At 40.8% G+C, this 23484-nt stretch overlaps 1 protein-coding gene across 6 annotated transcripts in view; it reads right to left on the bottom strand.

Moving 5' to 3' along the window:
* lamb2l (laminin, beta 2-like) overlaps positions 1–23484 on the bottom strand; it is a 60086-nt gene that overhangs the window by 20836 nt on the left and 15766 nt on the right. For all 6 annotated transcript variants that reach the window (XM_034591337.1, XM_034591339.1, XM_034591341.1 and 3 more), the window contains 8 exons: positions 10081–10250; positions 4761–4896; positions 4270–4343; positions 3448–3636; positions 3157–3220; positions 2632–2834; positions 1239–1359; positions 246–434 (listed from right to left, as the gene is read on the bottom strand). In XM_034591337.1, the coding sequence (XP_034447228.1) occupies positions 246–434; positions 1239–1359; positions 2632–2834; positions 3157–3220; positions 3448–3636; positions 4270–4343; positions 4761–4896; positions 10081–10250 (1146 nt within the window). The remainder of the gene's footprint in view (positions 1–245; positions 435–1238; positions 1360–2631; positions 2835–3156; positions 3221–3447; positions 3637–4269; positions 4344–4760; positions 4897–10080; positions 10251–23484) is intronic.

Raw genomic sequence — 23484 nt, 5'->3', positions numbered from 1 at the left:
AAGCTGTCTCAAGATGATCTAGATGTTTACTGACTTGAAATCAAGTGAAATGTGTCAATGACACAAATTAATAACAATAACTTTAGACAAGAAGATTTTCTCTGAAAAATATGAAGGTTTCTCAAACCTCTGCTAGATTTCTGTTTGGGAAAATCAAATACTAATGATCAATACTGGGTTTATTTTAGAAGCCATTTACTGCTTCTAAAGTGCACAGTTCTGCAGAATTTTGTTAAATGACTCACCAACACAAACCCGTGGATCCCTGATATCCCTGATTTGGTCTTGGGAGTAGAACGGCTTGCACATCTCACAGTTGCGTCCCATGGTGTTGTGCTGACAGTCATCGCACACTCCTCCGCTATAGTTAGCCGTGGCCAAATACACCGCCATGTCAAAGTGGCACTGGTTCGAGTGGCCGTTACAGTTACACTCTGAGGAAACAAGCAAGGAAAAAGATGACAAGATTACTGTGACTGTAAGAAGGAACTACAAGTTTTTAAGAGTTCAAGAGCTTCATTAACGGCCATCAACTCGTCTCATCATCTTTTAAAACAGTAGACTTCCATGAGCCGAGGAGACAGTTCAATACAGCCTCTCAGGGAGGAGTTGCTTCTACAGGAGACAGAGACTTACAGTACAAAAGCATGTTATCAGTATCTGAATGTTTATCAATTCAGCTTTCCGGAGCACAACAGGATACATTGACAGTACATGTACAATTACAATACAAGAAGGTGTGTAATCAAAAAACTGCTAACTGCAGGTGTAACATATGTTTTTTTTGTTGACAGCAAGAATAATTTAAATGAACAGGAACTCCCCGCTTCTGTATTTTCCAACAGTAGTCTGTACTACCTGTGCTGGCAGCTGGCTTTCTGTGAGTGTGTATATATGTGTGTGTGTGTGTCTTAGAGTAACAGTTGAAAAAGCCAGTAACAGGCAGTAGTATAAAAATTAATACAAATAAATCCTCATCTGCATCATGTTTTACGTGTGTGTGTGTGTGTGCATATTACCTATGTTGTGGGGACCTAAACTGTTTACACAGTCACATTATGTATAAAAAAAAAACTTTTAAAAAGTCCCCATAACATAAATCATGAAATTTGAAGGTGAAGACACCTTTAAAGGTTTAGGTTAAAGTTAAGTATTTTCATTTTTCAGAGAACTATCACTTTAAGGGGTTAAGTAAGTAGTAACTATAGTTTTGTTGTATGTGTGTGTGTGTGCTCCACCTCTGCATGTGTGAGGGTTCTCTGCCTCCGCTGGTCTCCAGGGCAGGTCATGATGGAAGTCTTTGCAGCGCTCACAGTTCAGGCCCTCTGAATTATGCTTGCATACACAGCGACCGTGAATCTGTCCAATCAGAATGCAGCAAAATGATAAGTGAAAATGTTGAGGTAGGCAAATCCATGGTTCGGTTCACAAAATTTTTTTTCCTGAGGGGGGGGGGGGGGGGGGGGGTGTCGTGAGTGCTTAAGAAAAAGCAGTGGGAAATTTATGGGTTTTACTAAATCACCAACATTTGGAACAGTAAAGAGAAGAACACTTAAGAACACTTGGACTTGAGTTCACATAAATTAAGTACGGAAACAAAAAAATCACAAAACAGAAGAAAAGTTATGAAACTTTACAAACTCTGCAAAAGACAGTATACATTGCACTACAGAACAGGCATTTTCAGCAGGTGCAGGAAGCTCTACAGAGGCACACGTCTGCATTTCCTGGTCTTAATTGAAGTCATCAGATGACAGCTTCTGGGCGAGTTCTTTATGATGCTGATGACGGCAACACCAGTTGCGTTCCTGTCTTACACCCGTAAGTTTCAGTGTGTGTGTGTGTGTGTGTGCGTGCGTGTGTGCGTGTGTGTGTTTGTGAGAGTGTGTGTGTGTGAGAGAAAGAGAGAGACAGACGGAGATAAAGAGAGCCTACCGCCCATCACCTGTTTTTTACGTTAACTTTTATTACAACTACAGCCTTTTAGGTTTCTGGTATGAATACTGTATTTCCTTGTTAGAATTAGTCCTACATACTTAAATAAATACCAGAACTATACAGTAAGAAGCCGTACTCTCTCTCTCTCTCACTATGGAAGTTTTCTGGAAGCTGGTGAAAGGAGAACTCAGGCAGCAGCACAGCTTCCACATATATCTTCCTCTACTTGTATCACCCATTCTAACAGCACATCCATGAAAGGCTAGAATTGCTGTCACTCTCTATGTTACATGTAGGTGTTCACATCCTATTGGATAGTTAAGTCTAAAGTATGCATTCATAAATCACATTGTGTCCTTACATCTTGCCACTGGTGAAATACACAAAAGAGTTGAAGTTGGTGCCTCTCTGTCTGGAGCATCTGAGTTAGATATGAAAGTCCCTAAGCGTAGACACTATATGTACTGTTGGTTGGTCCTTTATCTATAACCTGACCTTTGGTACTGCTTAAAGAGAGAAGGGAGTATCTCTAGAATTTAAACAGGCACTATTCTCCTGTACAGATATAATATGTAATATACATTATATACATAATATATAGTGGCATATACAGTAATGTGTGAGGATGGTCAAAAATGTCTCAACAGTATATTAGTAAAAATAACACTCTTGTGACACAGTCTAGTAACTCACCATGCCGTTTTCCCGGGCGTCAACCCCTGGCACTGGGGCGCACTCTGAGGCGTGACCATAACAGAAGCAGCTCCCTCTGACCACCAGCTCATAGAGGGCATAATAATATTTCTGCAGGACGTCAAAACGTCGATCCAGCAGGTCGTCTCCCAGAGTGTTTAGCTTGGTAAAGTTGATTCGTAGGTTGGTGATTCGCAGAAGTTCTGTAGAGAAGAAAATGAGACCAGTTAAATCGGATTGTTGTATTATTCAATTTCATGAAAGCATTTGCAAACGTCAGACACTGTTAAGACAGAAACCATTATAAACCATTATAAATGTAAAGGTTGATTAAGAATTCCGAAGTGAATAAGAAGCGGGTACTCCTTTAACAGTTCCACAGGAAGGGCTGGAGCCAATCAGCCAGCTGACATAACCCAATCACAGGACTGACACATAGGCTATGGAATCTGTCAGAGATACACTACGCTGAGCTGCTAATGACTGTACATTTTCCATATTCTGAGTTTGAAAGTCCTCACTGACCTTGAATGTCCAAACTGTATGGGTCTCTCACATGAATGGCAGGATCCAACACTTTATAAATAACCTTGAATAAAGAAGAGACATTTTCAGGTGGGGAATTGAGAGAAAAATTAACCATTAGATTCAGGGAGCACTACAACACTGCTATAAGATACTGTATCTTAAACATTATCAGATTCCTGCATACAGTGAGAATCAGTGGGGTTAGGAGCTGAGAACCAGAGAAATGGGAGGAAAACTGTAAAGTACAAAGCCTTATCCATCACGTCTCTACCATCACCTCCACCTTACCTCTCCATTAGTGGAGGGCTCAATGTCAGAGTAGCGTTCCTCGCAGATGATGTCATTGATGTGGTGAAGGCCATTGGAAGAGACGCCAGGGAAGGTTCTGGTACAGTTGGAGGCGAAGTATCGGTAGGGGCGCCATGTACGCCCGAAATCAGCTGAACGCTCGATGATCATAGCTGCAGGTCGGAACGTCTGAGGAGGTGACAAAGAGAAAATAATATGGACTTAGTACCAACTAATTAATTTATTAATAATCACATCAATCAGTAACATATGGACTATCAGAGAAAGATTACAGCAGCTCGCAGGCTGATTTATCTGGACCTTTTGTTTCATGTTTGCTTTACTACGGATTCATGCCAAGTGCAGAGTGTACATAACCAACACAGCCTACCATGCTTCAGCATATTCAGGATTCAGTTCCTCCAGAATTTTAAAGGCCTTTTGGGACTGACTGAGAAACAGTCAAAGAAGTTGTAGAGATTGTAGAGAAGTTGCAAGTTTCGTATGATGCGATGTTTAACATGTTTATTAAAAATGTGCAATAAAATTGTGGAAGCAAATGAAAGTAGAAGAAAATACGTGTTTTGTATAAAGCTTCTACACCATGTTCAAATATTTTATTTAAGACTTTTAATTCCTAAACTAATAACAAAGACACACGTGCATCACTCAATGATTTATATCATGATACACATTTAATCCAACTAACCACCATTTTTTCGCTACTTTCATTAAATATGAAATAGGATTTTAGACAACATTTGCAAAAACACACACATGCATGCAGGCACTCACGTACACATGCAAAAAATTACCGCTTACCTTAAACTTCATGATAAGGTGTGTGAAGTGGAATTCGGCCTCAAGGTTCAGTCTGATGTTCACGTTCTCCTGTCCTGTCGAGGAAATAACTTTTTCAATACAATTTACAATGTACAATTCATTTACTGACTGATTATAGAGATAACTCTTCAAACTTTCTTTACATTCATTCTCTCTCTCCTAAAGTAATATCAATCTTTAGATTTAGATATAGATTGAGCTACAGTATAAATAATAATAAAAGTATTTTTCATGATATCACTGCATCTCAGCAGCTTTCCTTGAGTAAACTGACAATCACAAGAACAACAAGTTCCTCAAACACACACACATACAGAGAGAGAAACACACACACACACACACACACACACACACACACACACACACACACACACACACACACACACACACACACACACACACACACACACACACACACACACACACACACACACACACACACACACACACACACACACACACACACACACCGTTGACAGACTGCCACCAGGTGTTGCTTCCAATGTTGTCCATGAGGTTGATCACATTTTCAATGCGGTGGCTGTTTCTGTGGCGGTACGGGTCGTAGCGGTGTTGGGAGCTGCACTCGAAACACTTGTCTGACTCCTTTTAAAGAAGAGTAAAAGAAAAAAGTAAAATTCAGAGATTCTCAGAAATATTCAATATCCATCGGTAGTGAGCTACTTTCAATTACAACATCTTGCTATAATACTGAATGAATCAATAAGAATAGATTGAAATTGCTCAATCAATAAGATCCTCCTTGATTCCATTCTGTCAGCTTGTGTCTTGTATTGTACAGTGTCATAGAGATGTTAAGATTAGGCCTTTCAGCTGTCAAGCTGTATTGCCACTGTGTGCCAGTAGCACTTTGGAAAAAAAGCCAGAAAGAACTGGATTGTGTCTCCACTGGGTCAAAAGATTAAAAAGGAAGAGCAGTCGGAGGGAGAGAAAAGAAAGCAATGAATAAAAGAGGGGGAGGAAGAGAGGAGAGGTTTATGAGAATAAGAAAGACAGTGGGAGAGATGGAGGCAGGAGTGAAGATAAATGGCGAACAACAGGCCGGTCTCTATTCTTGTGAGCCCAGTGGTGCAGCGCGGATCATTGCCAAGTGCGGAGAGCCTATTACACCAGCTTGAGGTCGGGACACTGCATTCTGTGGCAATAATGATGACTAGCAACACATTCGTTATTTAGTAGTTGGTGAGATGGTGGTGACACACAGATAACAAGCAATAATCTCAAACACGATCAAAGTCCACCACAGTGATTTGTAAGCCAGGAAATTAATATGCAAGAGTGGAATGGTGAAATCCGTAGATGAGTGTGAAGGCAAAGAGCATGGGAACAATACAACAATGTGGGGACCAAGGCCAAGAGCAGGAGCTTGGATGATGGGGTGAATGAAAATAGTTAGAGAGGATGGTTGGTGAAAGGAAAGAAATAGGTGAGATACGTGAGTATGCAGTGAAGAGGGCTTTTAGCAGGGGTGAAGGACAAAGAATGAGATCGACAGAGATGCTGAAAATGTTAAAAGGGGGGGGGGGGGGGGGGGGGGGGGGGGGGTGCTTTTGAGAGGGGGCCACAGAGAGGGGAGCAGGGAGGGAGAACGAGGGCTGCACGGGGAAATGAGGGTAGGTTGGCACAGAAAAACAGTGGATTCCGGGGGCAGTGTTTCTTAATTAGGCTGTTGTCAGGGGTGATTAAGCAGCTAACAACAACATGGCTGTTAAGAGACCCTGAAAAGAAATGCAGTAAAGCGTGCTGGAAGTGCTGGACGTACGTGGTTGTGCGTGACCACATGTGCGCACACGCCCACTTACATCTATACGTGTTAATCGGGTGTGTGTGTTTTTACATGCATGCTTGCCTTCTTTACCTGCCCTCCCCAAACCCAGCATGAAACTGTCCACCCTCATCTCAGAGACGAACAGGGCATTTCACTCTGCACAGTGCACCATCCATCCAAACACACATCTAAGCACTGAGTAATCACAGCAGCTTTACTGTGACCATATACAATATGCAACTATTAAATACTGTGGCTGTAGGATATTGGAACACACGCAGTGAAGGGAAAAGAGCCTCTTCAAATATAACGCCACAGAGAGAAAAGGTGAGTTTGTGGTTTTGTCGGGAGAGAAAATGTGCAGCTACAAAACCACTGGGAACAAAACTACAAACCAGACAAGACACTTTCAGGTGCACCACACTGTAAACTGTACTGAGTGCCATTCTCGTTCATATACAGTTAATTGTATTTTGTGTCATGCCCACAGATTGCACAATCCCCATGGGTTTACAAGACACCAAGAGGCACAACTGCACTGTTTAAACATTGCATTGTATTACAAAGTGAACTATTATATTACAACTAATTTTTAAACAAAATATTTTGCCTATTCTTCCAAGCGTGGCAAATAAAATGTCTCTGTATAAGAGTGTGTGTGAATGTGTGAGTAGGTGTGCTCTCTTTCTTGGCACCTTGGAGCAGCAGCACAGTTGTGCACAATCACTCATCACTGTTGTGGAAGTTTTCTGGAAGCTGTTGAAAGTTGAACTCAGGCAGCAGCTGATGTCTTATGCAGAAGGTTTTAATGTCAACTTGATGCATCAAGGAGACCAGAAGGTGAAACAATATACAAACACTAACAGAGTAACATGAGCAATTGTTACATGTAGGTGTTCGCATCCTATTGGATAGTTAAGTCTAAATATGCATTCCTAAATCACATTGTGTCCTTACATCTTGCCACTGGTGAAATACACAAAATAGTTGAAGTTGGTCAAAAATTCCTCAACAATCACCAGATTGTTCAGCTATATTAAGTGGTAGTTGACTCTCAGCCAACTCTGTAGCTTGTTTCCAGTCTGAGTTACCTTGTGCCAGTACTTGCCTGTTTTTCTCTATGCTCAGGATCCGGTTGCGAGCCTCATTACGTGAGCCTTCCTCCAGCTCACCTTGTGCCGAATTGTCTTCACACCAGCCAGCCAGCCACACACACTAGCCAGCTGGCAGACCGTGCAGCCCACATCATCTCTCTGCATCCTGCTAAGCCAGCCCCAGTCACCTGCCTGCTCCTCTTTACAATTATTCACCTGTTACAATAAAACCCCTTACTTAGTCACACCACTGCCCTTGTCAGCATCCACTTCCTCACACATCCCCTTCACACTCGATATGTGGACAGGAGGAGTCAAGGACTGAAGCACAAACCTTCCGACGACATAAGCTAGGCATATACTGTGCTACTTAAGAAATGTAAGCAAATCATCTGAGATAGAAAGCCAAAGCTTACGATTTATGTGGTCACAATGTTTGCTCCGATTTTCCACCCTGACCTGACTGCTCACACTGTGCGTTACATCGGCTTCTCCTGACCAGCTGGGTTTTTTTGCAAAGAAGAAGAAGGTGTTTGTTTGCTAACAATGAAAACAAGATAGAAATATGCTGACTTGATAATATGTGTCATTCTGTGTGAGGAAACGTCCAAAAAAGAGGCATTGGCATATGGACAAAGGTTTTGGAAGACGTGGGCATTTTGTTTTGTATATTTTGCAGAAGGAAAGCAAAATATGTTTGAGGCCACTACTACTACTACTACTACTACTACTATATTGTAAAATGATCACTAGCTACACTCGGATTATTATACTTTAAAAAATCCTTTATATACCTACTATAGTGTTTTGCCATTTGGTGTGGACGCGGTGAGGGAGAATGTACTGATTTTGGGGGGATCAACTTGTGACTCTGTTTCAACTGAGTGAGAGCCTGAGGAAAATGACTGACAAGTCAGAAATGAGTAGTAAAAACTGAGCAGGAAAGCATTGCAATCCGATCTCACAAGTGACAAAACCACTACCTAGAAGAGCCTGTGTCTTTTAGGAATGATTGATGAACTTCTTGACGTTTAGAGGCTGAGACACAAATATTTGGGGTGGGCCTCTTGGGTAGGTTCTGACATACCTGCAATCTTCCGCACCTAGATTTATGGTCCGACCGTTTGTCAACATACCCCACCGCTCACAGTGGTTGAGGGCCTCTCACCAATCAGACAATGTCAATCATGTTCCCCTGAAAGTTGACACTGTAGGATATTCCTTCCCTGAGGATATGGAAGTGCAGGCAGATACATGTCTGTGAGATATATCTCACAGGCATGTATAACAGTACATATACTGTGTGTGCTGTGCGGATACAAGAGAGGTCAGTGTCATCATGTCAGAAATTAATGCTGGGATTGTTAGGGTCCTGGTTTATTACCTCCGCCAAGTAAGTTATGATCTCTTTGCTGTTTGTCTGTCTGTCTGTTTGCGGGATTACACAAAAACTCCTGAACAGGTTTTATTGAAACTTGGTGGAGGATGGGATTATAGGCCAAGGAAGATCCTGCTAACTTTGGGAGCTGATTTGATGAATAGTGCAAATTCAGGATTCATCTTCTTTAACATTGTGAGATTGAGAAATGGGCATTTTTCAACATTTCTGTAAAGTTCTCATGAAACAAAGCAGTGATCTTTATGAAATAAACTTAGAGGACTGATATCTATGAGTATGTGCAATTCGGTGTTTCATAATTGAATTTCAGGGGACTGTTGAGCCTTGAAGGTATTTTACTGCCATTCTAGATTTATATGTTCAACCCTGTTCGCCTGTTACCATCCCCATACATCTTAGATGCTCAAAAAAAATGCACTTGCAAGCACTGTCGCCTCAGAGCAAGAAGGTTCGGACCTACCCCATGTTTCTGCATGGGTTTTCTCCAGGTTTGTCTCTGTATGTGTCCCTGTGATATGTCTCTGTATGTTGACCTGCCTAGGGTGTACCTTGCCCAATGTCAACTGGGATTAGCTCCAATTCCCACAACCATCCAAAGATAAACAGTAGAGAAAATGGATGGATGGATGGATACTCACAAAACATTCAAAATAACATAGTTTAATCATGTTCTTGAATTAGTCAAATGATAAAGCTAAATTTGTATGTGAACACCATACTCTACAGGTAACTCAGATCAGGTTAGAAGGGACTGGGGCAAATAAAATCGAGCAGGACTTTGATGTCTCTTATGTTAGTGAGTTGTGACTCAATTGTAACTTTCCAAATGCTTCAGACTTTAGACACTACACTTAGACCACAAAAAACATCTTTAAAAAACATCCTGACTGCACCTCAATTCAAGATGCTTAAGTTTTAAACTAATGCAAACCAGCGGGTCTGCTGTGGTGTGCCACAAACCTGAGCAGAAAACACTTGGACATGTTAAAAAACAGAGACAGAGAGATGTTTAAAAGTGAAGACTCTACGACAGCTCAAATAAGAACATCAAGGTCAAAACAGCTGGAGACAAAGAGATGCAGTGGGAGGAAATAGAGCGATCGAGGAGGGTGAGAGTGTGACAAAGGTGTGGCGGACTTGTGTTTATACACCTGGGCCCTTATATTGACTGGCTGTGCAGTGTCTGAGGGCCTCGCTCATGGAAACTGGGCTAAAAACAAATGGACAGATGAACAAATGAAGATGGACGAGGGCAGATTGAGGCATGAAAACGGACGACTGCATGAAAGAGTGAACAAACAAACTGCCATTTTGACAGCAGGGGGCCATGCAGTGTGTAGGGAGGGGCGCGGGGCTGAGAGATGAAACAGGGAGGTTAGAGAGCGAAGGTGAGGATATAGGAGAGACTTTTGAGAGGCAGAGTTTTATAATAGCAACACTTAATGTGAATCACAGGAAATAAAACTGTAAAAAGGAAAGAAATTATGTGCAATTATGTGGGTCCTGACCTGCAGATGGCTAACAATGCAGTAGTGCTCAGGCCCGCCCAGGCCGCATGTGGATGTGGCAGTTAAGTTGACAGCACGTCCGATCAAAAGGTTTCCTGTCGCAGGGTAGCAGCTTCCGTCCGTGCAGCCATGAGGGCCTGATGGGAGGTCTTGTCCAAAGACACTGAGAGCTGGAAGAGGAGGGATGGAGAGTGAGAATAAAGGAGAGAATATCAGTGAATTTCTTAATAATGCGTGAGCACACACCATGAGAACATCTCATCCTTAAAAACAATAACCATTTCTAATGTTACGATAAATGATCACAGAAATGTTCACTAAAGTCTCATTAAAATCTAATATCCTGCCTGCAGTTGCTCTAAATGTACTGAAAGTATGCAGCTCAGATCAGTGTCCCTGCCTTCATCTGCTGTCAGGAATACCAGGAACATGAGTCATCAGGACGTGTGTAGTGTGTTTTTTTGTTTATCATGGCTCATGGTCGGCTTTCATGTATTAATACCTACTCATAATTAGCGTGCATTGATTTGTTTCAGATCAATGACATTGATGATCAGCTACTGGAGAGCACCTCTGTTCAGCAGCATCTCTCATCTTATCAGCCCCCTCTTCTTACATATGAAACTAGAAACAGGTCCCGACTTGAGCTTTTTTTGGCTTTATTTGTAATATTTGGTGTTAGAGTCATTAAGTCTCTCCCCCTCCAGGGCAGGCCATGGTTCAGGTGACCAAAGGTCTGATTTGAACATAGAATAAGCTTCAGTACAGGGCTGCTTTCAGTCTTTATGCTTTTCTTTTTTCTGTTGTTAAAGGAATCGATCATCAGCCGATAAATTCATTATAATGCCTCAGATGCCGCCTACACTCCATTTAATCAATAACACCCAGCCAAGTGGAGCACAGAAAAGGAACAGACAAGTGTAAAACACAAGTGCATCCGTCAGACCAATGCATCAATATCAGCTGCAGATTGTTGCAGTATATTTCTTATCATAGTGTGTACTATCTGTCAGCTGATAAGTAACAAGAATTTGCTGTAGAGAAATGTCTAAGATATGTTCAAGGGTCACACTGTTAGTTTACCAAATGTATTTATTTTTTCATTAGTCAAGTGTTCTGCTTCGTGCATATAATGGTCATCAAACATAACACACTTAAGAAGTTATAATCAAAATGAACTTCAATAATTATTCATTTTAATTTTATATTTTGAATCTGTTTGGTGTCAACAAAATAATTAGATCATTATATGGTTCGGTTTACTCTAATTTTAGTATTTATTATCACCATCGACTAAACAGGTAAACTACATTCAGGTCCAGGTCCAAAGTTGTGCCATTTTATCTCTGACTCTCTCTCAAATCAGTGTTTCCTATAGAAATATACTGTTTCCTAAAAAATATTATATGGCCTGTGTTTCTCAATGGGAGGATACAAATATGAATTGATTAAAACGCTAACAGAAGTACAAAAAAAAAACTTCCTGACATCCCAGAAAGTAATACTCTTAATAACATAACATCAGTGTACAAGAAACACATTAAAGGGATAGTTCACCGAAAAATGAACATTCCCTCATTATCTACTCATCACTATGATGATGGAGGGGTTCGGTGAAGTGTTTGAGTCCACGAAACACTTTAGGAGTCTCAGGGGGTAAACAGTGTTGCAGCCAAGGCGACCTCTTCTTCAGACGTAATAAAACAACAGAAAAAAACATAACATGCCTACATACTGCTTGTGTGGTGTCAACCAAGTGTCCGGAAGCCCAGTTACTTCAATTGTATTCGATTTGGCTGCAACACTGTTTACCCCTGAGACTCCTAAAGTGTTTAGTGGACTCAAACCCTTCACCCACCCCTCTATCGGCATAGTGGTGAGTAGATAATGAGGGAATTTGTATTTTTCGGTGAACTATCCCTTTAACCATAACTATTTTCTGGTTCTCTTCGCTGGAACTCTCCCCCTCACCCATGTAAACACTCTCTCTGCATCACTGCTTCTGAATAACAGGCCTCATAACGGACATGTGAGAGCGAAAGAGAGAGAAAGACAGAGTGAGGGGAGGAGCGAAAATCAATGAACTAAAATATGTTGAAGCAAAACTGAAAGATGGACAAAAACTAAATGAAAAGATTTCCCTCAGTAAGACAAGAGTAGAGACAGAAAAACGTATCATTCATTGACATGGACCTTTCCTCACATCACAAACCAACCATCAGAGTGTGTGATGTTTTAATAAACAATAAGGGGAATTGAGGTAAATGAGTCGAGGAGAATGTGACAGACATTAAAAACCTGAGGCTCTATAATCATCAGCACACAGAGTGATGGGGGGGATGAGAGACGTGGAGAGAGATTTATGTGGCCCTTTCATCCTGCTCTTGTACAGGAGACAGAGCATTGACATGTTGAGGCATGATGGGAGAGAAATGGACTGTTTGAGAGGGAATCAAAAACATCCTCTAAAGGAAAAAGGGGCTTCTTTGGATTAAACCGGTTCTTAAACACTGGTATGTCTATAAAACCAAGACATAATTGTTTGTAATTGACTCTTCATAGAGGAAATGATCCAGCTGTTGGTGTGTGAGCTTATTTAACTGTCATCTTTTGTTTTTCAACCCCCCTCTTAATTGTATAACGGCAGCTTTAGGTCCCATTTACATTTTTTACAACCTTCTTATTTCCTGATAAAATCAAGATTATATTTGATACTCCTTAATTTAATGCACATGCTGTCTGTATACACAGTAATTGCTTGAATAATAGTTTGTGTCCTTGGCATGTTATCAGTTTTATCATTGTAAAATGCAGAATTTAAGTGCACAAAAGCTGTAAGCAAAGACAACAGGATCAGCCACGCTTGTAATTGATTATCCATGCTGCGCTCTACACTGGTAGACAAGGTTGACATTGGTAGTTTTTTTCTGGATCAGGGTCATGTGATGTCTTTCATAAATCTTTGGTCTTGCCATGAGATCCTCAGGAAAGTGACAAAGTCTATAGAATTTGCTCAAATCATATTTAAAAGAAGGACTCTCGATTGCTATCATTCTATTTTTGGAGAGTGCGACTAAATTTCATAACTAGGCGTACCACTGGAACTTGCAAATATGCCCCCCGTTTTTTGTTAAAATCATTATTGTATAAGCTACCAAGTAAAATACCAGGAGCGGGGGAAAAATGTTGTGTGTGTGCTCCCAAACTCCTCAGACTGGGAGCGAGGTGGAGTCTATACACACAGACACACATACAGGCCAAGGGGCCCCGCCCCCACTCACTGACACGCAATGATCAGCGCCGCTGCTTCATGATCAGAGCAGAAGCAGCAGTTGGTTTGTACCGAGCTGGAGTTTCCTGTGTCCTCCCTCCACACTCCTGCTGACCTGCACTCACTTTAACTCCAACACTCATCACAAGTTATAAGGACTTGATCCGTACATGAAGTTTACTTAGGATTTGTTTGATTTGCTGGAGAGTTTATGAGGCTGCATTTAAACAAAAATTTGCTGTGAACATCTTGTGTGCTCTCAGTACAACATGAGACGTGACGCGAAGAGTCAGGACTTAAAGTAACCGGAGCAACACAGATACATGATCCAACACCATCGATTACAAACTAAATACATGATCGTAGGTTTGTCGTAGGTTAATTCATAACCATCCTGTTTCCCAAGCTTCTTACACATACCCTGTGCCAAATGTTTAATTATTCAAGAGCATTTTTTGTTAACAGAGTCACAGAGTCCATTTTATTTATTGTTTTGGTTGTGGGTGCGGTTTATTTTATGCTTTATAATTATTATTTTTTCAGTGGTATAAAATTGTTTCAAAATGATGACAATAATATAATTTATCACAATCATTTCTGGGACAATACATCTTCTTGCAAAATTTGTTATCATACTACCGTAACATTTTGAACAATGCACCAAGTTAGAGGTTTACAGTTTACAGCTTTAGTTCTCTGAGAATTTCTTTGATATCCAAGCAAAAATGTATTGTATCGTAGACTGAAATATCGAAACCTTGTGAATCGGAATTAAATCGATTTGGGAAATCAGTGGCGTGTACATGTATTAGAGTAAGTCTTGAGCGAACTAGCTTGGAGGAGGCTGATGCCAAGGAGGCTGAACAGATGAGGTTGAGTCAGGGCAAAAGGCTGGGTTGCGCCTTTTAGGCTCTCCTTATACCGCTCCTTCCAAAGGGAGGGGAAGGAGAGGTATTCTGTAAGAGGACGTTCCTTGTTTACTTGTTTTGTTGTGGTTGTTATTTTGTAAATTTTTCTATTTATTACCAAAACATTTATCAGTATAACAGTTAAGACCCCTCTGTCTGTGGCATCAGTCTGATATTAAATAGATAATATATAAAACTGCACTGAAAAAACATGAAAATACATAGGCACTTACTTATATGCTACTGCTGCACTACTGCTACTAAACCTAGTGTGCAGCAGAGTAGTTTGTGAGGATTAAAATACAATAATGTTATGTAAAATTTTTGTAATAAATGCCAGAAGATTTTCTCAGTTTCCTGATAGTAAAAAAGACTGCAGCTCCTCTAGTCCACCTGCGCGCACACACACACACACACACACACACACACACACACACACACACACACACACACACACACACACACACACACACACACACACACACACACACACACACACACACACACACACACACACACACACACACACACACACACACACACACACACACACACACACACACACACAGATGTGCATGTACAAGATGTACCTAAGTGGGCAGAGTTTATGAAGTTTATTCTTGAAAAGCCTGGCATTCATTGTAAGAAATTCTACTGATTACACTGTCAGGAGTTCTACAGCCTATTATTCTATTGGGAAGTGTTGGGTTTCTCTATAAAATGAATTTTATGATCTGGCTCTTAAAATTGAACTGAACTAAATAGCTTTTATTATATTTCATTCCTCATTTTGCCATGGATTTTTTGTGTGAAGCACTTTGTAACCTTGTTTAGATAAGTACTCTACAAATAAAGTTATTGATATTAATTACCTATTGTATGACTGTATGAATATAATGTACACAGTAAACAGGGATAACAGTAAAATGAGAGAAAAATCCACAAGTATTGTACATGCAGGTGTGCACATGTATAGTGCAAACTTGCACAACTCTACATAAATGGGTTGGAAGGCAAACCTATGGACTGTAGATAAAGATCAATCACACCCTGACCAAACACCAAACACTTACTGAAACTCGAGGATGTAATACAGATACAAGACTGTGCATGGAGAAGAATGGCATGAAGGAATGTGCTGTATCTTATTATGGTAAACGCAAGAATGCATTTCCATAGCAAACACATTTTAGGATAAGCAGAAGTATAAACCTGGTGTGTAGCCACCCGTCTCCTCAAACAGCCCTTTTACAGACAGACTGACTGAGTCTGAGTGAGTTTCAGATAACCTCACTATACAGGTATGACATTGCACAACGGGTTCACTCACTGGTCAAATAACCTGCCCTACATGAGGCACCATTGGATGCATGCACAGAAATATTACTGCACTTGTCTAAAACAAGTGTGTGTACTTTGTCGTTAGGTTGTGACACACAATGAAAACTCAGTCTAGACATAATCGCAACTCTCCTGGAGAGATGAATTGAAATGTTCTGTGGGTGAGTTTGATTTACAATCCACTTTTCAACATTTCACGAGAAGGATCTTAAAGGGGACATATTATGAAAATTCCACTTTTTTAGTGCTTCTACACGTTACTTTGGGTATCTGGCATGTCTACCAATCCAAAAACTCTGGAAAAAAAACACTCGCGCGTTTTGTTATGGTTCCTCTACGTCAGAAATGTCATGCTTGAGTGACTGCGAATGAGCTTCCTATGTACTCTCTCGTCACAATACAGTGGGAGTCTCCCTACATGGCCTTGGCCCACCCCCCACCTCATCCCCCCCGCCCCCCCCACACTCATTACGCCGGGTTTACACCGGACGCGGAAGCGCCGCGCAGCGCAGCGCAGCGCCATTCTCAAGCGCGCAGCCGCCTGGCTGTTCACACGGGACGCGCATTTCTCCGCGCTGGTCAGCCCCATAGACTGTATATATAAGGTCAGCCCGCGATTCTGCTTTCTCCGCTTGTTGTTGTACCCGTTGAATGTCGGGGTTCGGGGGTAAATGATGGTCTTCATAGCCCCCCCCCCCCACCCCTCTCTTTCTCTCTCTGTCTATCTGCTTGTGTGCTTGTAGTGGATGGGCAGAGGGGGACATTTAATTATGTGATTGGGAAAATTGGGGAAATTAAAACTCCAGGACAACAGAAGGGGAATACAAAGTATGGGATGCATATTTGATAATTTATATCATATAAAATATGTAATTTATATCGTTTAAAATCATGGGGGGAGAGGGGGGAGGGGGGAGCTGGCTCATTAGCATTTAAAGGAACAGGCACTCAAAACAGGTCACTCTGTGGAGGGCTGTTTTAGACAGGGTAAAAAGGGTGCTGTTTTAAATGATCCTTGTGGTATTTTGACCAAAGTATGTTACAGACATTTCATTAAGACCCCAAGGAATCATATCAACTTGTGGTAAAATGGGCATACGATGTCCCCTTTAAATTAAGGGTACTGTGCAGAATAAACAGGATTAAAAGTAAAAACATCGAAAACCATTCCTGTTCTGTCTTTTGACACACAAGTGTTTCATTGGCAAACATTTTTCCCCTTTTTACTTCCAATCAGTGCAAGTGAGGGTGTAAATCCAATATTCGCTTCCTGTAGTGAGGCAAATCACAGAGTGGCTTCATGTGGAGTTCAGCTTTGGTGAACTTTGAAACATTTGCATATGTGTGACCGTGCAATTATTTCTTAAGTGTCCCTCTGCCATAGCTTCTGCACTTCTTTTTGATTTTAATTTAGCCACTTCACTAGGAAAAGTGAATGAAACTTTACTAGAATAATGTGCACACCATTATAAGAATTAAAGCAACAAATGTTTCTGATTTCTTAGAAACTAAAGTACAAAAACTTGGCACAACCAAATATATTTTCATGGTACGTCTGAACATGAAATCAATTCATCAAGGATGTCACAAAAATGACAGGTCCCAACAAACAGCAGTTGTTTGCACTTTGAATTTTCATCTGGTTGTGACCACAAATTATTTTTTGTTTTAAGGTTGCAATTAATTGAAGCTCTTATCTTTTGAGGAACACTTGCACTGGAATGCACTAGAGTTATCAATTCATAAAGAGTTTGAAAGGAACTTCCAGATGTGTTATGACATCATCTCCTGACATGTTGTCTAGACATGTACCCGTCAGCAGTCATAATTTACACTCAGTTTTAATTAGTGACTGAGGTGAGTTCGAAATAGAACACACATACATGGAATGCTGCTGCTACACTGTTGGCCGTCCACAGAGGCTCTCAGTCTAATGGCTTTCTCCAATCTGTTTCACTGTGCATAAAAGCATGGTGTTTGTGTTGATAAGTACAAGGCAAAGCTGTCATCGATGCTCACACTCACGTGCAAACCAGTCCCACTTTTCAAAATATCCTTGTGACATCTGAGACACAACAGTGGCATTCATCCTGCTCCCTGTGTGGGCTGTAGGAGATATATTGTTGACCTGCCCCGACTAGCAAGGAGAACGTCAGAATGTGCACTGATGTCAACATTTTCAGGTTTTTCTTTCTTTCTGCATCTGTATCTGTAACATACTTGTATCTGCATACACTGTGTCCTGCACATACTGTGAGAGTCGATCCTGGGATATTTGGGATTTCATTGGAGGAATGAAAAAACAGCACAACTATAATGGGCACGTAACACCAGGGAGGGTGGGTGGGATGACACTCCTTGTTATAACTTGTAATCTTTAGAGTTATTTTCAAGATATTTCACAGGACAACAAAAGCACGTATGATACTTTCTTTAGCCTAAAGGATTGAAAATTGTCAAAAACTCAGCTGCTCCACTTTCAATTGTAACTAAGATGTTCGGTCATATAACACATGTATTAGCCATGTAACACTTGCCCCTGTTTGCTTTAGGATTGATTTTCGAAGTTAATATTAATTACCTTCAAGGCACTTCATGGCATGGCTCCTCATTATATTATAGACCTTTTAATCTCATATCACCCTGTGGCCTTCTCTGTTCAAGAGACCACACTAATAACTAAAAGAGACAGACCCTTGCAGTCAGGGCTCAGAGGCTCTGGAATGACCCTGAGGAAATTAGGCTGCCACAGACAGTGCCATCTTTTTAGCTTTTCCTGATTTTATCTGGGCTTTTAATTATATTTCTGTCCTTGCTTATTGTGAAGCGCTTTGTAACTGTGTTTTGTAAATAAAGCTATAAACAAAGTAAATAAAATTATATTTCTTAGAAAGTAAGAACATGGAAACCTGTTGTGAGTCTCCAGTGACAAGCCAACAAATGTACCCGATGCACACAAAAAGAGTTCCTGTGTTCTAAGTGTGAGGCTACGCATGAGTTGTGTCCTGAAGTGAAGCCAGTTGTTGTACAGATGTTTTTTGACACCAGCTGGTTTACCAGTGTGTGATTATAGTGTAGCACGTGGCTATGAAACCTACACACCAAGGAAGAGTCGCAGGTAAACACACGCTAAGGCATCTCCCCCCTGAATGCAGCGCTATGACAGGAATGCAGGGACAGAGAGGAAGATGTTATTTATTAGAGAAAACATTCCAGGTGTCAGCGCTGTGGACACAAACAATGCAAACACACCCTCTAGTTCTGCACATACACTTGCCAATCTCTTTATGTATTTTATTAGGATACTTATACTAGGGCTGGGCGATATGGCCTAAAACAATTATTGTGATATTTTTAGGCTATATCGTGATACACGTTTTATATCTCGCTATTTTTAAATCTCCTCTAAATCACTGCACAAATGTTAAATTCATAAAAGTCCACGGTGTAAATTACCTCGTTTCGAGTCAAATGTAAATGTCGGGGCCTTCTGATCATTGAGCAGCTGTGGATCATAGAGGAAACTGTGTTTTCACTGTTTGTTTCTACTGTTCTTCAACAAAGTCACTGACCGGCTGCTTCACGTGAACGCACCTCTCAGCCCACTACTTCACTGTGAGTGAGTGGTAGCGGAGCCCCGAGGCCTGTGTGTGTGTTTGTGTGTAAACTTCAACTCGCTCCGGGCACAGACACACACAAAAGCGTTCACTCGTTCACATTTATCATTTGTAAACTGATTTGTGCGGTTCAGAGTTCACAAAGAATATGAACAACACTGTCAATAACCGTCTCTGAACTCTCGTCAACTCGCTGGGACTCTTCATTTTCTTTTGCTCTCTCCATGTTCTCTTATCCCTCCACTCCTGATACAAAAACACGCATGCACGCTGGAGAGTTTTCTGGATGGGTGGGGGGTTTGAGCTGTCTGCTGTAAACTCAAAAAGAAGTTCCTGGTGCTTAAAATATTCACGTGACAATTTCTCTCGATGGTCGCGATATAATCATTTAATATATCTCACGTGGAACAAGCCGCAATACATAGAGTATATTCGATATATCACCCATGGAGTAAATGACACCGTTTAGAGTCGAATTTGAATGTCGGGGCTTACGGACACTTGGATGACAACACAGGAGCAGTATGGAGGCATTTTATGTTTTTTTCTGTTGTTTTTTTACGTTTGAAGAATTGTCACCATTTACTTCAGTTGTATTGGATTTGGCTGAAACAATGTTAACCCCTGAAACTCCAAAAGTGTTTTGTGGAAAACTCTTAACCCACCCCTCCATCGGCCTAGTGGTGAGTAGATAATGAGTGAATTTTCATTTTTGGGTGAACTATCCCTTTAAATCAATAAATTTAGAGCTATGTCACGTGAAAACTTGAACACATAAAATCGACATAGCATGAAAGCACATCTATAAAAATCGATTTTGAAAAGTGATTTAACTGACTCTGCTAGCCTTATCTCCTCGGGTAGGCCATTCCAAAGCTCACCTTTAGTTTAACCTCGACTTTGGAACAGCCAGAAGGGCTCCACCTGAGGATCTAAGGCTGCGTGCAGGTACATAAGGGGTCAATAATTCTGTGATGTAGCTTGGGGCCAGACCCTGCATGCTTTCAAAGTGAACAGTAAAATCTTAAAATCTATTATAAAACGGACAGGGAGCTAATGGAGAGAAGCAAGCATCAGGGTGATGTGATGTTGCCTTTTAAAACCAGTGAGAAGCCTAGCTGCTGCGTTCTGAACTAGTTGGAGATTGGAGAGTGACTTTGGCTAATGCCAGAGAGGAGGGAGTTAAAGTAGTCCAGTCTAGAGATGACTAGTGTGTCCATTACTTTTTCCAAGTCTGGGTGGGAAGGTACTAATTTGATTTTGGAGATGGTTCTGATTTGTAGGAAGCAGGACTGGACAACTTTTTTAGTTTGTGGTTTGAAAGTGAGTGTTTGGTCAAACAGAACTCCTAGGTTTCTGGAAACAGGCTTTACATTGATCGACCAGGGACCAAGGCTATGTTCAATGTGATTGATGCGGTTTCGTAGATTGAATAATATTATTTTTGACTTTAAATTGTTGAATTGCAAGTAGTTTTGTGCCATCCAACAGTTTACATCATTTAGACAGTTTAACACAACAGCTAGTCTTCCAGGGTCATCAGGTCTCAGAGGGAGGTATATCTGTGTGTCAAAATGATGTGGATTGTATTATAGTTAAGTACAGAAAGTGATAAAAGACCAGCAAACTCTTCAATAAAAAAACTGTTAGGGTTGGGCGGTCTATAGATTATTAAAATTAGTGCTGGGTTTTTGCAGTTAATTATAAAACCAAGGTGTTTGAATTATGTAAAACTATTGCGAAAAATAGGATTAGATTTGAAATTTTTATTATAAATGACAGCAACTCCCTTTCCCCCACCTGACAGTCAGGGTTGATGGAGGTGTGAAAGATTAGGGGGGGTCGCTTCAATAACAGGACTGTAGTGTATAATGTAGTTAGAAGATCATGGCATCGAAATTATGGAATTAAAAGAGGTTGTGGAGGTATTTTAATGAGTGGTTATGAATCACACTAGGGGGCTGTGATTGTGAGCATGCAGCAGAGGGTCTTTGAGGGGTAATGATGGTGATTATGGAACTAGACCTGTTCAGGAGAGTTGAGGGGAGGCTGTTAATAGAGATGAGATTTTTCCATGACAGGAACCAGATTGTTATATTGCAAAGTCCCTATGGCAGCTAGCAGTGATTATTACAGGTATTTTGCAGTATCTGTGTTTCGTTCAAGTCCAGAAGAAAAATTACCTATATTCAATGTGGAACGAATCAGACAGGGACAGGGACCTGCCGCACAACAGTCGCTGATGGGCCGGTCATTTCCGGTCTCTAAAGTTTAAGGGTTGCTTCATTGTGTAATTCCGTATGGTGTGTTTAAGCAGATGAGTCGTATTGCAAGCCGGAATTGAACACAAGCTCGTCATTACTGAGGTTAACCGTTTCCACACACACACACACACACACACACATAAAAGGCATAAAGAATAAAGGCTCCTTCTAGTCAATAATTAATATACTTGGTTGACCCAGATGCCTGTGTATAGGCCAGTTGGGAAAAGCAAGTATAATCAGTCTCCATTTCTTTGTGTGTGGGTGGCCAGAAGAGTTATTTTTCTATAGCTTGGATAAAATCAGTCTCCTGAGAGAATCCAACACATGGGTTATAGGGTGCGCTGGGCTAAAACCCTACCAGTTAAACATTGTATGTGTACATACACTATGTGTGTGTGTGGCCCTATTGAAAAATGCCCCTCAGTCACCAATTAACCCTGTGAGGGCCCATGCTGCATCGGATCCAGCGCTGCTGTCAGTAGCCCATCATCTAATACACATTCCACAAATACCCCAGATTCTCACTGAGCTTCCCAACGACCTGACCTAATGAACCGGGTTGAAATGACCAAGGCAGAAACGACATCAGGAGCTGCTCTGCTGAATTTATATATCAACAGAAACACTACAGCATGTATTTGAAACTAGGTGAAATATATTCTTGGACTGATGGTATATTGGGCAGTAATGACCCAGTCAACTTCCTTACTGTGACAGGGCTCACAGGTTTAAGCACAGTTTAGTGAAGTCCGACTGAAAATAGACAGTGGCAGCAGAAAATTCCTAATTTGTTCATCCTTAAAAATGTGCAACTTAGTACAAACAATCTCTCATTGAACATGTATAAATAATAACTTGAAAATAATTCACTCTGTTTGATAGGAAGATCCTTATCCACATGAATTTGATTTCATTTAAATATAGAATGTCTTCATTAAAGACTAAGGACTAATGATTGCCTTTATTTTTATGACTGTCGACAAATCCAATGAAAAACTACATTGGTACTCAGTAGATTGTATACATCTGCCAAGGCCCAAACGGTCCCTTGAATTCAATTAAGTAGCATTAAATTCCCCATACTCATAGATACGAGTTCCCTAAATACATCTGACTTTTTTTCATCAAGATCCATAAATTAAAAGAGGGCTACAGAGCTCAATTATTTTCCAAACACTTCAAATCATTGAGCAACACTGTTACAGACATTAATTCATTATACTCACCAGTGCATCAAATACATCATTGAAACAAGCACAATTGCTGACATTTTAAAACAAACTGCAATGGCTGGCTGTTTAAGTAAATTATATAGTCCTTGACATTAAAGAAACTAAATAATATGTGTATTAGGGCCATTGTGAATTACTTTGAATGACACATTTTACTCAGATAAAGTGTATTTAAAAGCATCCATATTGTTGAAATGTCATTAAATGAGCCATGGAGACTTATGTTGGCCAATAAATTATGACATAACTATTATTATCATCATCATTCAGGGACCAGCCACCCTGTTATTTTGACGGGGTTAGGGTTTGTGTTGGAAGCATCAGCTCAATAGAGGAGAGTTAAAATCTCACTTAAGACATTCATTTCCTGTTCTGTGCAGGAAACGCAATCCAGTGCAAACACTTGTGGTTCCAGCTCAATCCTGTGATAAGCATACATGAAACAATAATGGATTACACCTAATGATAATACACAGGGAGAGTAGAGTCACTGAGGATATCCTTTAGATGGGAGTCTGCTAAAGCAAAAACCTGCAACAACCCCAACGACAGGGCTGAAGGCTCGGAATGAGACGATACTGTGATCACACAAACAAGTTCAAAACCAGGTTCAGTAAGAAATACCACACTTTACATACTGCTGCTGCGCCACTGAGGGAGCATTTGGTTTGAAAAAAAAGAATGTGTCTTTGCAGTGTGGTAACAGTTGGCTTGTCTTTTGTTTCGTCTTTTTTTTAAACAGGAAGACAAAGTAGCAGCAGCAGAGAA

Source organism: Hippoglossus hippoglossus, chromosome 7, assembly GCF_009819705.1.
Source record: "Hippoglossus hippoglossus isolate fHipHip1 chromosome 7, fHipHip1.pri, whole genome shotgun sequence".
Classification (NCBI taxonomy): Eukaryota; Metazoa; Chordata; class Actinopteri; order Pleuronectiformes; family Pleuronectidae; genus Hippoglossus; species Hippoglossus hippoglossus.
The sequence above is the reverse complement of the archived record's forward strand: the minus strand, read 5'-3'. Positions and strand labels throughout refer to the sequence as shown.